Consider the following 16,948-nt stretch of genomic DNA (forward strand, 5'->3'; position numbering starts at 1 on the left):
AGGCTCCCTAGATGCTCTCTGAAAATAGCTCTCTGAATCCAATAGCTAATGCAAGGATGGCTGCTCATGGTTAGATGAAAGGAGTTAGCATGATGTGGGAAGCTCCAGCTTGGTATTCCCTTTTCTTGAGGTCARCTTAGTTTTGTTACGTGCCCCATATACGGAGAGAGCTATATGTAAAATATTCTGTATATTATGGAACATATTGGAATGTTTCCTTATTTTTTCTGTTGACATTGTTTGATCTTTACCTTGTTTGCTGGAATATTTATTGAACTACGAGACAGGAGTTAGCAKTTAGGATTGTATCTTGTGAAGCAGAAGGAACTATTATAATCTTTCCTCAAAGGGAGACAGAGAATAATGGGAATTTACATCTTTGGCCATCCAGCTGAATAACCAAAATACCATGTTATTGTATATTTAGATGAGGGAGAGTGCTCAGATTCTCCTGATAGCATTATTATAGTTTGGATAAAACACTTTGAGCTGCACTGAGAGGGAGACTGCTGCTGTAGCCAGGTGAGATCAGATGCGCAGAGCAGGTGCTCAGCGAACGTTGCTTTCAGGTTCAAAGTAAAACAGCTTCAACGGAAGAAACTATAAGGCAGTAACTGAAGCACTCTGCTGAGAGGTAGGAAATTCTTCTCCTGTCAAAGAGAAATGAACACCTGACCRAAGTAACTTCTCTGGCTTTTAGGTTAATGAATAGAAGGGAGCATCTACAACAGTTTCTTGAAACTAGCTAACATAAATAATTTGGCTGTGACAAAGCCTGTGCTTTCTGACAGACTGATTACTGACAAAAATAAATATCTATGGGTTTCAGCACAATGGTGATTGGGTCATGGTGCATAAAAGCATCCTGGATTTCTTCTCCTAATGTTAAATAGTCAGTCCAAGATCACATGGATCCCCCTTTGGGGATTTCCAGCTAATGTTAAGAAAAGCAATGTCTGCATCACTGCTGATTTCAGAATATATAGTTACTCACTGTATGTGGCCAATGCACTTCACTACAATGACTTGCTTCCTTTTTTTATAGAAAATATAGTGCAATGAAAACCTTACCAGTGCTAGGCAACTCCTTTCAGATAATTCATACTAGGTAGCTGTAGTATGTTAGTGCATACAGAAGAGCTGGCGCTGAAAAAGGTGAGACATATGGAATCGTCTTTTTTTCCACTTTTGCATCTCAGCCAGACTCTGCTTGGCAAAGAGTAAACTTAAGAGAATTCCGCATTTACTGAACTATTGAGCAGTAATTCCGAAACCAATTAATTCAAACAAGGTCACATTGCATGAGGGAGTTTTCAATTACAGCTCAGAATGCCCGAGGAATTGCAGGTTTCCTCTCTCCTGATTCAAAGCCATTTTCAGCTTTCCCTTTTTGAAGTAAGTGGCTGTGTAGGGTGGATTTTTAGAATGCAGATTTGATATTTATCCACAAAACTGTCATTGACAGTAAAGGAACTACATGATCATATACCTTCAGATATAATGACATGAGAATATCTATTTCATCTATTATCCTCATAGTAGTTGCTAGGACTGCTATACATAATACTGCTGCGTAGCACAGCACTGCAGAATAAGAGTCCACAAGGACTGATTTTCTGGGTGTTGTTTGAGCACTAACAGCATTTGTTATACTTCAAAGATATGAGGACACCAAGTATGGGTGAAATTATAGGCTGTGGATTGTCATAGGGATTCTAACTATGCAGTACGAACTTGTTGGTGTGCTGTTGTGGTTGTAATACTCTGTCCTTGAGCACTATCCATATATATTCAAAAAAAATCCACGTTCTTAAAATAAAAARGGGTTGTAATCAATAAATACATTATTTCCTTTCTGTTTTTTTTCACAAGATATAGAACTTATCCAGTAAGTTGCTTGGATATTTTTAATCTGGTGCAATATGGCTAGTAACGTCCAGCCAAATCAGGGAGATGAATGCATGAGGTAACATCTCTAAAATTTATGTTCTCTCTGTACAAAGAATGGAGGTAAATGCAGAGCGTTAGAAGTTATTATTGGTATCTATTGCTAAATAATAGTTTTCAGTGTCCGCTATAGGAATATTTAAACTCTCACAAAAACTTAATTCCAAATGAGATATAAAAGGCTGTTTTCACTATTATAATTTTCCTATTGACTTTTTTAATTACTGCTGGGGCCCCGTGGAATTATCTGGCACTTTAATTCTCTGCAGGAAACATAACATATATCTGTGGGAGCACTTGGGGATCCTGAATTATTACTTTGATGCTGTGCCAGCTCCTGAGCATACACTGCGAGAATAAATTTTATCCTAACAAATGATGGGCCCAGTTCTACACTTGGATATGCACACATCATTTTCATTGCTCTGAGTGCATCTGGGGGGAATAATTAGTCTCTAATTCTTTTAAATATACTATTCTCCTCCTTTGCTGACATTGCTGTTATACAGCAATCCTGCATTATGGAAGTGGTCCAGGGAGTCAAGGGGATGAAGGTGACACAGGTCCTTTGGTTGAGGAGTTCAATATCCAAGAGCTGCTGTTACTCTTCCCAAGTCTGGGATTCCCTGAGCCCAGAGGAAGGCCATGCTAACCAGGGCTGCCCGCCTGGCCTCTTCAGGCTGATGAGACATGCAGAACAGTTGCAGCAGTAGCCAAGAGCCTTTAACAATTTTCATTCTCCTTGCTACAGAYCATCTGCAGATGCAAAAATAAAAACTGAAGTCCTTGCCTCATATCTGTGGGGATTTTTAAAAATGTGTAATGACTGCCTTTCCTTTGCCCCTGCTGTTCTGTGCTTGACATAATTCTTCCRTAACCTATTAGATTTGCTAGACAGCTGACTTTTTTTTTATTAAAAAGGACACACGTGCTCCTTTCTCTGGAGGAATTTGGCTTTAAAGCTGCTCTGTGAGATCAGTTTTCAAAGTTTTCTCAGGTTCATTTTTTGAATGACCCTATGAAAAAAGAAAGCGTAACAAAGAATGAAAGAATCATACAARGAAGGGAATTCACTGCTTAGGTGTGTGAAGCTTTCCTGGAAAGATAGAAATTAATAGTAGCAAAGATAAATTTCATTCCAGCTGTTTACCTAGGATCTCCCAGAGGGTTTTGTCATTAGATGGGCCAGCACAGAAGTGGGAAGCTCACAGGGCAGGTGAGCCTTGTCTAGCTGAAATTCTCCTACTGCTTCATTTTACATTGCCAGGACTCTCTCCTCTTAGTGCTTCTCCTTTTCCATTCCTTGGGGAATGAAAAAGTCTCTTAAGGAGTGTTCTTAGAAGCTTTGCAATTATCCAATCCTGTCTTTTTAGAGAAGTGAGTGTCAGGAGCCATAGCACTGACGTGCCCTGGAGCTCAATGCTTTCTGTGCTGAGTGTAGAGAACTTGTTTTGACTCTGTTTTGGCAAGAGCTTTGCACTAGCTCATATAAAATATTTCATCCATCGAGGCTCAATTCATCAGTTAATGTAAATGAGCACAGCATTCTTGAAGTTGACGGAAGTTATGGCCTCAGCTCTATGAAACTTTCAGTACAACAAGACTGAGATCTCTGTTCTCCTCTAGCTTCTTGGAAACCGGGACAGTCCTTGTACAAACTGTGTGCCCAACAAGGGAGAAATTCTCTATATGTGAGTCCTAGGGAAGTGCTGTGGCATATAGAGGGTGTTTTGGAAGAGTTCGAGCTGTACTCTGAAATACTCCTTTATGGCTGGGCAGATCTTGCTTCAGTAGGGTCCCTTCACCTTCTAGAAGAGCCATCAGTGAGTAATGTTTCCAAGAATATATTGTCAGATATGTAGAGAGACAAGTTAGGTGCTTTCCCTAGCGTTCCACCGCATGGAGGGGACATTTTGATTAATGCTTGCTCCTTACAGATATGCTTCTCCTGAGGGACATTATTTATTTCTAACKTTCAAAATTGCCATTTCCAGGAGAATGAGATCCTTGTGGGCGGCTGCTACCCAAGTCTTTTGTAATAATACAGAGATCTGAAGGTAGAAACAAAACAAGTTTGTTATTCTTTAAATAAAATAGTCTCTGTATTTGAATGGAGAGGCTCAGAAGTCAGGCTTTTCTGAGGGAAAAAAGGAAAAAAAAAAAAGACTTTTATAGGTGGCTTTAAGTTTAATTCCAATGAATTCTCTCTCTCCACTTTTTTTTTTTTTTTTTTTTTTTTTTTGCTCCCAGAGAATTATTGAAAATAAGGGTGTTAAACTTAGTGACATTCCAAGGGCATAACCAGGCAAAATTAGTCCTAGACTAAGTAGGTTAAATAAGTGGGAAGGGATTTGGAGCCAGGTGAAGTCACTTAAAAACATGTGCTTACATGGGAGCTTTTTGTCTAAGTTCCCATGACAGTAATTTCAGATTAGTTGAAGCATTAATAGCTGGTATCACTTGAGACATCTGAGACACCCACATGGGACCTGTAGGAGAATTGTGTCCTTCTGGACAAACAGCCTTGGGCTAGGCAGAATACCTAGGACATGTCAAAAAGCATTAGACAGCTATATTTAGGTGAATTTGACCSGGAGTGAAGAGAGTGTTTGGATTTGTATTGTACCGCGACAGACAACAAACATACACACTGAGATATCTAATGACTCACTCGTCTGATGACACATTGTTCCTTAACGACAAACTGCATATATACTATACAAAAAATATTCCAGCATGCTGAAAGTGCAAGGTTTAGTCTCAGTATATAGCCAATTAAAATATATACACTGAAAATCTTAGTTTACACATATATGAGAGCAATCCAAACATTATTGCTCCTCAGATAGAATTAGAGAATATTTTAGTAAATTTGGGGAAGATACAAGATACACAGTATGAAGTGAGTAAGCCATCACTTGGGTTTCTGAGACTGGGAACATAATATCAAGGACATATCAGTGAGTCATAACATTTTTTATGCATTCGGTTTTYGTTAGGTTAAATACAAGCGAAGCCTTTGGGATAGTTCCGTGTCCAGAAAATGCATACACATTTGTCCAGAAAATACATTTTTCACTCTTAGACTTTTTCTAGTCCTAATCTCCTTCTGAACAGTGAAAAGCCACAAAATTTCAGTCATAAAAATTCCTCTCACCTAATACAAATATCTAAAATGTAGCCGTCAAAGGCAGTCATATTAATGTTCTATTATAGTCAATGAGATATGATTTATCTCCTTTAGGATTGGTATATGTTATGAGATTAGTTGTCCTCCTGAGGTCTCTGTTTCTCTCAGTAGCCTATAAAAATAGTCAAAAATGATGGCTTTGGTATAGCTAGCTAACTTTCAGAATTCTCAGTTAAAAGTCACTCATTTTTGTCTTTCATTATAGGATGAAACTAGAGTTTAAATTCTGGTCCCACTGAAAACAGGGAAAACACTGAAAACAGTGCCTACCTGACAGATTAGGTAGGCACATAAGGTAGATTAGGTCCTTACAGAATGGAGAGCTCAAAACAAGCAGAATCATTTRTTAGGTCTAAATACAGGACTAGTAACCTTGAAGTAGCCTTCCAAGCAGCATTCTGACACCGTTCCTGACTCCATTTGTACCTTGGCTTGCCTTGGGTTTGACTATCAGCTATACTCTTACAATCTAAGAACTGTACTCTGAGATTTTATCCAGAGCTGTAGCTTTCTACAGATTAGAAGAATGATTTATAGGTGAGCATTACATTCTAAGTTAAAAAACTAAAAAACTAGTTGTTTAAGTGAAACAGCTTGTAGTCTTCTAAATTCTTTAATGTAGAACAGCTATCATAACGCACCATTAAAATTATTCTATTGAACAATACTTCCTTAAGATTAACTGAGCAATCGTGTCCCTGTGTACTTCAGAATTTCTCATTGTAAATTAAAGAAAAYCACAAGGCACACACAGTTACTATGAGGCTAGAAAATATACAAACAAAAGTCTGAATAATAAGCCTGCCTAGTATGTCTGTGGATGTACTTCAAGAGGTTGACAGAAAATAYTTCACTTGAATAATAAGGCTGCATGGGAAGTCAAAAAAAGATTTCTTTAAGTACAGATTTGCACCAATATTGGCTTGATTCTTTTCTATTGAAAAAAAATGATTTCATTTTTTTTTATTCCTTTCAATGTGAAAAGAGTCTCCAAGTAATAGTGACTCTTAGCTTTTTGAGTACTTCTTTTCTCTTTATTTCTCACTGTTTTGGCGATGTGACAAATGCAATCCCTATTCCTATAAACCACATATATTCTGTAAATGAAACATAGAATAGGAAAAGGTACCTTCTGCCTCTTTGTCACTGAAAAGCTGAAATGATGTTTTGTAATGCAACTTCAGTATTTTAGAGGCACACAGGAACTGTCTTGAAGAGCAAAGCAGCTGTCAGCACTTTGCATTGATGTCTACAGGATGCTAAGTGCTAGTTAAGCTATAATTTCTTGCAAATTAACTGATCCAAAATAGAACCCTTTGTAACCAGTCCATCAGCAATCCATGAGGCTTATGTTGCCCACATCTCTTTTAACTTTGGCAAAGGCTTACAGTTTCTGACCTTGATGTCTTGTTTGATTTGCATTTCTGTTTTGAGACTAACATTAATTACACTGTCAAAACAGATTTTATCGTTTACGTAACACGGGYTGCCTACAGAGCTTAGTTGCCTCAATATGGAGGCAACCATTTACGCATTGAATGACTTGATTACAGTAATTCCTTTTATACTATTCTCCTTCAAGTTTTAATTGGGAGATTGTAGTGTGTTCAGATGCTGCTCTTAGGCTTCAGCTTTCCCCATATTTAGTAGTCACATTTCCACTTAATTTTAAGCTTCCTGTAAAAAATCAGATAGATGTACAGAGCTTTACCCTGAAGGGATCTACTGTAATTACTGAGTCTAACCTAACACATACATTGATAGAACATATTTCATCCTGTAACTTTGTGTCTCCCCACTGTAAATTCTGATTGAGATTAGGTGGCATACTAATGCTTTTAGCCTCTTATCTCAAATGTTATATAGACTCTGTTTAGCAGAGAGATGTCAAGAATAGATGCTACTTAAAAAATAACATTTTGTAGGGGTTTATCTGGTAGCAGTGTCTCAGTGACATATTATTTTGAAAAGCTATTTAAAAATAATTGTATATAATAGACATAAATCTTGCCTATGTCGATAAAAATGTTATGATAATGTTCCAGATCCTGAGTTTATGTGAATTGTTCTAACTATGCCGATCTCAGTGTCAACAGCTTTAGTGGAGCTAAACAGCATGATCTTACTCAGTGCCTAAAACTGCACAAAAATTAAAAGGAACTTGCTTTTAATGCTTCTGTAGTGCTGGAAGGGGAACTTTGGCCAAACTATTACTAGCTGCTGTRTAGTAGGTCCACCAGAAGGGATCAAGGAGCATTCTTGCAGGAAATTAGATGTCAATCAGATCCTTAATGCAAGCGAATGCTGTACAGGCTTTCTTTGCTAGCCAGCTCTCAGGGGCTGTGGAGCATATGAGATGAAGCTTCCACCTTTCCAGTGAAGCCATGTAACAGAAGTTAGGTTTCTTTGGGCCACAGCTTTGAGAGATTGGAGTTTGTCCTGCCCATTTAGGGACCTTATAATTAGATGTCTAGATCTGAACTGGTTATACTTGATTCCCTTTCTAGTTAACAGAAAGAAGTGGGCACCTTCATAGGTGTCATGAATCATCATTCAGAGTTCAGACAACTTAGACTTGGATGTTTTAAAAGACTACTATCAGGTGAGATGGATTCCACTGCGTGATTCTCAAACAGGGATGGTGTGTTGAAATTCATTGTAATTAAAAGACCCAACTCAAAAAATCTGGCRCAGAGTAACTGTAGCATGTTGCTCTCGTACACTGTGGCAAGATGAGACCATCAATTAAGATCTAACATTAGTATGTGACAAATATCCAGATTTACCTGAATGCATCTAAAATGATCTATCCAGAAAAGAGTTTAAGAACTTTTCTTCAGAACTCCCGACAATACTTGTCATGTAGGCAGGTAATTGTGTTGATATAGCTCAGCTGGGGGTAAGCAGTCATCTCAGGAAAATACCTCAGAAAAATACCATTGTGGATGTAACAGCTGTTTCTTACCGTTTAGCAAGAAAAAAAAAAAGAGATTCTGTAARGAAAGAAAAGAGATTCTTTTTGCAGGGAAAGAGATCGCACTACATCCAAACACAAAGATCCTCTGTACTGAGAAACAGAGATTACTGGTATATTTACCAGACAGGATTCACTGTAGAGGGCTGAATGGGAGAACGGTAGAAGCATGAAGATATGATAATTACTAAAGTAGCCCTCTGATTAGGTTTAATGGCAAATAATTAGATTTGATTAGAAGAATGTATTTATTTAAAAGCAACATTCCCTTTTGAACATCAAGCACAGTATGACAGTGGTAAGCTTTAGAGACTGTTTGCAAGGTTTGACTATCTTTCCAATTTAAAAAAAGAAAAAAAAAACCCTCTTCTACCCTACAAATAGAGAAAGCTCTTAAACCTGGAGAGCCCTCAGAAGTGACAGAACAAGAAGCAGAAGTGAGCACCTATCCCAGAAGCAGCAAGCAAAAGAGGGGAAGAACCAGGATTGTGTGAGAATGTAGATGTGAGAGGTCTCCTCATCTGCCTTACATCCAAATATAGCCATTATTTCAATTTAAGTGTATAGTAGCTGTGTCTGAGTAGTAATCTAAATACCTTGCATTTACATTCAGCTAGCAGTGCTCAAGGTCAGGTAAAGGCAAAGAAAAATGAAGCAAGGCAAAACAATTTTCCTTGTAGAGACGGAACACATAATACTCCAAGTTCAAGAAGTAAACCCAGTATCAGATGTAGGTCTTTGAGGTGGACACTGACAGCACACAATTAAAATAAGCAGATTGAATTCAACTGGACGAATTTACCATAAGCTTTACCCCTTCTTCTAGCTGATCACTTTTTCTTAATCGCATGGCCAGAGGTTACATATGTCACATCTAAGCATTTCTAAATTATCTCATTATGACTGAACATTAAAAGTATTACTGATGCAGGAAAGAAACCACTTTCTAACATTTCACAATACRACTTTAGAAAAAGCTAAATTTGCTTTGCAAAAATTAAACAGATCTGTTTGATATTGTACTTTCCTTTTAATTATGTTTGGCATAGACCAGTGTATTAGAGAAGTTGATAGCTTTGATATACTCRTGTCCCAACATCCTCTCTTTTAAATAGGAATAGGAACTTCCTAAAAGGTTTTTGTTGTTGTTTTTGTTGATGATTCTTTGCTGTGAGAAGTTATTGTTATGCAGCCACAAGCAGCTTTTTATATTTAAGAATATTGTGGTCCTAATAAAAATGATGCAGTATAAGGAAGAGGCTTAAGGGCATTTCAAGGATGACCRTGTTATCTGGGAATGTAAAGCTTCTGAAAGGAAAAGTGTTCACAGTGGTCAAAGGATGACAGCAAGAATTGAGTAATCTTTTCATACAAGGTTAGATTTAGTTGTGCTTTTCAGTATTCAGAAGTGGTTTCAGGGTTAGCATTCACCTTCCTTCATTTAGCATCTGCTTGGGGGTCCACACTGCATTTTCTTGAGTGCTCTGGTTCCTGGAAAGTCTCAGGCAATATGCCCTGGGGAACACTGCCTCCATAGCAGCTCCATGGTCCCAGCAGAGTAATTGTACTCGTTCTGAATAAACCTCCTTACAAAACAGAAAATCCAGTTTAGTCTTTCCATGTGTCATAAGGGACCAACATTGCCTTGATGGTAATTGATGGTGTTTTCGTGTCAATTTATCATACAGTTAACTTTGAAAACTCARCCTAAATAATGTGTTTTTTTTGTTTTGTTTTGTTCTGTTTTGTTTTATCCTAGTGCTTAATGGTTATAGTGATTTGATTTATAAAACCCGCTCAGGTGATTATACCTTTCAAATGGACCAACAACGGTGATTTGTTAAAAGACTGCCTTTGGAAAGGTGTTTTGAATGTCACCTACAGCCACTGATGTTTCATCAAATATAGCAAGTCTCTTTTTGCTTTTTATCATGAATCTCTATGGATAACTTGAAGTTAGGTCTCAATTGAATGCTTTTAGTCATTTTTTTCCTAGCACAGACTATTTGGCCCGAAATATGGGCAGAGTGCCTGACTTATTTCTATGGCTGAAGCTACAATATCCGTAGCCAAGTTTAGTCAAATGCAGTGCAGATTAAAAGGGGTTTAATGCTTCCAAGTATATTAAATAGAAAACTTCTTGTTACTTAAGAAGTCAGCAAACTTTCCTTAGATTTCTTGTATGTATCTGAACAGTTGAATTATGATTTCTCTCGAGCTGGGATTGTCTTCTTGATCACTCTGCACAACGCCCAATACTCTAGTCCTCAACAGCTCTTCCTAGCTGATATCACACAGCTCACACATAAGAGACATTAATGTGGATTATAGAACATGTCACTGGAGGCCATTTTGGTACTAAATTCAGCACTGATAGGGAATCCTGTATATTTGAGGAAGGAAGTGGTCATTTGTCAGTTAAGGTGTCAATGGTAGTTTATACACTAGGAGAAGGTAACTGGAGCAGGCAGAAATGGGACGTGGACTTTCTGCATAATGACAATAGTTCTTCCAAAAACAAATGGATAAGTACAACACTTTACCAAATCACTTTGTGGACTATGTGTGTGTATATTCATGTGAGTTTATCTAATAATGTCCTTACCTAAAAGAAAAAAAAAAAACAGTGGATGCATTTGCATGTATTTATGTTGAAGTAGGGCAAATATCTGAATAGTCAGTACTGTGATCAGAATGTGAAATACCCAAATTATTAGGAGAAGATTCTTGATCATATTTATCATTTTTGTTGATGGTGATTATCTAACAGATAGTGACAGATAGTATATTATGATCTCCAGATAAGGATTTTTCATATATTAAAWATATATATATATATTACCAAGGCCGAAAGACATTACTGCTGATAACAGGAACATCCACAGAAAAAAATATTTAATAATAAATGTTGAAATTAATATTAAATTTCCTGCTCTAGACCTTAATTTTTAGAAACCTAAGACCAAACATGGACTGTAAACTCTGCATTATARGGTAACTTTTTTACTTTAACATGCTAATCTATCATTTAGTTATCATATCAAATTCATCTGAGTCAAGCCTCAACAGCATTATTCACATAAGTTATCCCATTAGCTTCACTGGAACCACTTGAATGATTAAATCAAATAGAATTTGGTCATAAAATTTGCCTCACAAATTCACGCTTCCATCCTYTTACCTGATTTTGTTACACTTTCCAATTAGTCCCAGATTTCTGTGCCTCTGAAACTATTGTTCCAGATATGAACTCATTAACTGCTTAGAGATAGATTTTTATTTCTCTGCTCAATATTGATCTCTGTGACTGTAGCTTAGAATTTAATCGGATTTCTTTCTGCCATGTTTCACTGCAAAAATATATCCCATTGCCCATGAACTTCACGTCTTTCTTCCAGTTTCCTCTCCATGTTGAATATGTGTGTTTTTGTTTTTTCTTTTAATTCCTATTTATGCATGATGAACAAATGCTGCCCAAAATACTACAGTACAATAAGACTTCATGGCTATAAGACACATCAACCCACTGAAATAATATGAGTTTTACAGAAGAAAATTTGAAATCCTAGAACAATAAAATGATCAAGTAACTGTTTCAGTTCTGCTACAGGGAGCTTTTTGTTTTTTGCTTTTTTTTTTTGTTTGTTTGTTTGTTTTGTTTTGTAAATGAAACAAAACAAAATTTTTGTTTTGTTTTGAAATGTAAATGAAAATTAAACTAGCTGTGAGAGGTTGTCATATTTAACATTTATTTACCTGCTACCTGAATAGTAGGGATATGCTTGCTTATCACATTTACAATATATTTCATAATATTTCATAATTCACTGATACTCTTTTGGATGAAGATAGTTGGTGAAAATAGTAAGTTAGTCATAATAGTGATAACGTGCCTTGTGTTATAGATAAAATAGCTTCCTTATCTGGATTTTACTCACACTCTTTCATCCCATTGTCTCCATTTCAGATGTTTCCCAGCACTTAGATCACTTCCATATACATTTGTGGAAGGAGAGGAGAGGCAACAGTATTATAGTAGTTCCCTCAGTGGAAGAATTAATTTGAGCATTGCTTAAGCTTGTGGGACACTGTCATAATTTCCAAACATTACAATCTCCCCTCTTTAATGAACTTTGTGTATTCCCTGAAGCATCTGAAAAATGCTAGATTTTTCTTTTGTCTTAACTGCTGGTAACCAAACTTACAGGAGACAAGATTGATGATAGGACAACAAAACTGCACTTTTTTAAAAAAAGTCCACCATCTCCAAAGCTGAAGAGCATGTTTTCATGTGTCTCACTGTGTTAGAACAATTTAGTTCAGAGACAGGACTCTAAAAATCTCTGCCAGTGTTTGAGCTGCATCTGCAATAATTCAAAATGTGTTTCACATGAACGTTTTCACTACCTCTGCCTCACTCTATTTTTGATCACCATTTTATTTATGATTATCAAAAATCAGAACGTAAGAATAGTTTCCTCTAGACTCCATTTCCTCTTAGGCTAACCTGGTGATTCATTCTCAGAAGAAGTTCTAGTTTATGGCAGATTCCTAAAACTGTCTTTTCTCTCCAGAGAGCTGCAACATAACCTCGTATTAAAAAGAATGACTGGGAAAACACTCATGATTTCATTGCTTCTCAGCTGCCTTCTGTATAATGAGAAAGGGAGTACTTGAAGAATGTCTTGTACTCAAGTAACCCGAATTCCAAGGTTACCTTAGTCACCATTGTGGTGCATTTGTGCAAGACATGAAAAATGACGTTTTATGTTGAAAAGATTCACTAGCTTGGTTTCTGCATGTATATATTGCTCTATTTTGCCATTACTGATATAGGGAAAGATAATAATTTCCTTCATGTTGGTGCAGTTATATGAGAAATGAGGTGGTCTTGATTTTCCTGTACAGAAATATGGAAAGCTACATTATGAAGCACTTCTGTACCAGCTTCTACTTTTATGAATTATATGATTATATCTGCTTTGAGGAAAAACTTTCCCTTAACAGAAATGCTTTTAACAAAACAGTATGGTGGTGCTGGCTATTTGATAATTTAGCTGTGTGATAATAATCACTAAATAAATAGTTTTCAGTCTCTATAGAAGAGAGATTCTGTCTCCTAAAGTTTTTTGTAGACAAAATTTTTTTTATGTAGTGCTTTCTTGGAGGCTTTATGGAGTCTTTTGCTGCAAGACAGAACCAAGTCAAACCAACCTCAAACCTGCTGTGCTCGTCAGACTAAAATTCTTAGTTCCACTCATGCGTGTCTAGTTCTTTCGGTGTTTCAGACCCATTTTTATGTCTGCATTTTTAATGATACTTTGCCTTTCAGTAAATCAGCTTTTCATGTGTGTTCTAAGGATTTAAAAGTTACTGAAGGATAATAGATAAAATGTCACTATATTTGGTATTAATTGTAGCCTTGTGTGTGTTGTCCAAGTACTTAGTAGCTTTATATATTATAAATATCTCCATGCCTGCATATTCAGCATATAATGAATATGTTTAAAGTATATTTCTACATCTTGTGAAAGTAGCCAGGCTTATCTGATTGCTGTGGTAGATCTGGAGGTATTTTTAAAGGTTGAAGTGTGACACACTGTTAAGTAGAGGTTTTCTGAAGAATGCTTTGTTCCAGTACATTGATGTTGCTTTCTTAATGCACTGTATCAATACAAAGTGCACAGTTCAAATGATTACAAGAGGAAGGAGAAAAACGATCTTTTATTTCTCTTATCAGCTCTATCCTGTGCTGAGGCAACCTCAGAGGCACCAGGGTGTGTAGAAATCCAGCATCACTCTGGAGTCTCAGACATACCCAGGCAAATCCTTGCTCACACACTCCTTTCCATCTCCATCATAATCAAGGGCTCCCGTTTTAGCACACATTAGTAGCATATTCAACCGTTCCTTTCTGGTTGAAATAAAACGTTGCTATGGATACCCATTTAGGTATGAGAGAGGACTGTGCACTAATAGTGAGGTTCCCTAAGAATGCTACGTTGCATCGCCTTCATTTTTAATGAGCTTAGTCTCAGTGTCGCGGTGGTTTCTCTTGTGATGTTTCGCTCAAATTAATCTTCGTTTCCCTTTCTCATACTTTCCTTCTTCCCATAGCTGTAACTTACACAAGTTACAAAAAAACACCGCCTCCGGTACCTCCTCGTACCACTTCCAAGCCGCTAATCTCCGTCACAGCACAGAGCAGCACAGAATCCACCCAGGACGCGTATCACGACAGCCGGACTCAGAGGATTTCCCCGTGGCCTCAGGATGGGCGAGGGATGTACAACTCCACAGACAGTTTGGACAGTAACAAGGCCATGAATCTTGCCTTGGAGACTGCGGCTGCGCAGCGCCATGCCTCCGAGAGCCAGGGCGCCTCCATACGAACCAGCGACAAGGCCATTCTGGTGTCAAAAGCCGAGGAGTTTCTTAAGAGTCGACGTTCCTCTATAGGGATCCAGGTAGCCTATCATTAACATCTGCTCTGTGATGAATTGCTTGCCTTCTTTCTGTAAATAGCATAGAATGAGTCATTCAGCTTCACCGGTTCTAATAATCTAACAAACAACCCCTGGCTGCTTGGCGTTAATTGTAATTCACATCATGGCGATGTGGCTGTGCAGAAAAGTCTTCAGCTAATATGCTGTACCTGGAAGAAAATGAATGAATAAATCTCTAGGGAGGTTACCTGTCATTAACACTTGATATGAAAATTATACTGCAGAGCTACAGGTGAACAGCATGTTCATCTCCTTCTCTCCATGAATTCACAGTCCTTTTTATAGAATTATGCCAGCTTTAAAATGCTTGACTGTATTTTTTTCCATTATCCTTCTCTTCTGACCTTGGAAAACATGTAACGATGTTTAAAAATCTATTGCTCCACTTTACTAACAGGCATTGTGTTGGGGAGAAGAAGGGAAAGAAAGAAACTTGTTGGTGTAGATAAAGCATAATTATCAGTGTCCAAAAAATAATGTTAATAAGCATAGTTTTTGAATACTTCTCCATTTGTGGAGCAAAAAATGTAATAATTATTTCATCTGACAAAAAGCCCATCAAACTGTAGAAACTCTGTCATGTTGTCATCCATTTCAGATGCATAAAATAGGATGATTCCAGATGCTGTTTGGAATGCTATACCTTCTACTAAATGGAATGCGTTAGGTAGCAGTGGTCATTTATTTTAATCTCTAAGAAGTACCAATGAAATTAACAAGTTGAACTTGCAAAGTTCCTCAAGGTCCTTTGAGACAGAAGAGCAGATTAAAATTTAGGCTCTTCTCTTGCTCCTGCTTAGACCCAAATTTACTTTTGACTATGTGACCCCTTTACATTGCTGAGTTCACTCCATCGCTTAAAAAAAACCCTCCTTTTGCCAGATCAGCTATAGAAGGAAYGCCATGTATATTTGCATAGTCACAGGTATTGTTGAGATAACAGTATATATCTTGGAAATAGTCTAGAGCAGTAATGATCTATATAATCAAGCTGAATGAGTAACTGTCCACCTCTTAGGATATAACTGTGCAAAAACAATTATTCTTGTCTTAAATAGTAGTAATTCCATTTCCACTAATTTCAAAATATGATCACAAGTTAATATGGACTTAAACATGTCACTGCTAACTATTGAACTTCACTGTCTAGCACCACAATGTGATATATTTTTGCTCTAATGTAATCAGAGTGTTAGACTTACAGAAAGACATAGACTTTTTCAGCATGTTGCTTGACTGTTTCTCAGCATAAATGTATTTGATTATGTTTCTTTACGTAGAGAAGCATGTGAACAGCAATGGTAGAACATTCATATCACTACTTTTCAAATGTTTTACAAAGTAATTAGAGTATCCTAAATTTTCAGAAGAGGGGCTTTGCAGATAACTCTGAAAAGACCAGAAGAGCAGCAAATAATTTTGGTAGCTTATAGCCCAAACCTGAAACTTACTTTTCAGAAAGGAATTGTGTGTAGTGCTGTTCTTATCTCTTCTTTACAGCAGCTGTGCACAATGATACTTCAATGGTACATCAGCAATATTGATGTCTTGCTTCAGTCTGGGTATTTTAACAAATAATTCAGAAACTTTCATTATATCACTAGATCCTCTTTTTTGCTATAAGTGATGACCTGTACTTTTCATGGGGCTTTGACCCTTCTTGATATGTGGTGTGTTTAAAACTATGCGCTTATGATCCATAAAGACATCCATGTAATGACTTACAGGAACTTCACAGAATCACAGAATGGTTGAGGTTGGAAGGGACCTCTAGAGATCATCTAGTCCAACCCCCTGCTCCAGCAGGGACACCAAGAACATGGGGCACAGGGTGGCATCCAGGCAGGTTTTGAAGACCTCCAGAGAAGGAGACTCCACAACCTCCCTGGGCAGCCTGTTCCAGGGCTCTGTCACCCTCACAGTCAAGAAGTTCTTCCTCATAATGGAGGTGGAACTTATCATCTGCTKCTCAGACCATTATATTAGCTCTCAGTGGGGTGTACCACTRCAAAAGGCAGACTTTTTTTTTAACAGTAACTTTAGAAGACAAAATGCTTTTTTTTTTTTTTTGAGAAATACAAGATACTTGGATGCAGTGTTTGATGTTAGATAAGATTCAGATTGGAAGATTACCCTTGATATAGTACCCTGATATTGTGCTTTCATTTTTCTTCTTTTTCTGTAGTAAGAAGTCTCAGGCTATACACTGGTGTGAAAAAATACTCATCTGCAGTATTTCTAAGCAGAAAAGAACATTGTTATATTCCAGTTGCCACGCTTCTATGGAATAATAACACAGGGTAGAAAACATTTATTTGAAAACTACACAAA

The 16,948-nt window shown here is 37.2% G+C and overlaps 1 protein-coding gene across 1 annotated transcript in view; it reads left to right on the forward strand.

Annotated features, from left to right (window-relative positions):
• DLGAP2 (DLG associated protein 2) overlaps positions 1-16,948 on the forward strand; it is a 153,936-nt gene that overhangs the window by 108,470 nt on the left and 28,518 nt on the right. The window contains exon 7 of the mRNA XM_026033892.1: positions 14,229-14,578. Within this exon, the coding sequence (XP_025889677.1) occupies positions 14,229-14,578 (350 nt within the window). The remainder of the gene's footprint in view (positions 1-14,228; positions 14,579-16,948) is intronic.

Source organism: Nothoprocta perdicaria, unplaced genomic scaffold, assembly GCF_003342845.1.
Source record: "Nothoprocta perdicaria isolate Ctin4 unplaced genomic scaffold, notPer1 scaffold_136, whole genome shotgun sequence".
In the NCBI taxonomy this organism is placed as follows: domain Eukaryota; kingdom Metazoa; phylum Chordata; class Aves; order Tinamiformes; family Tinamidae; genus Nothoprocta; species Nothoprocta perdicaria.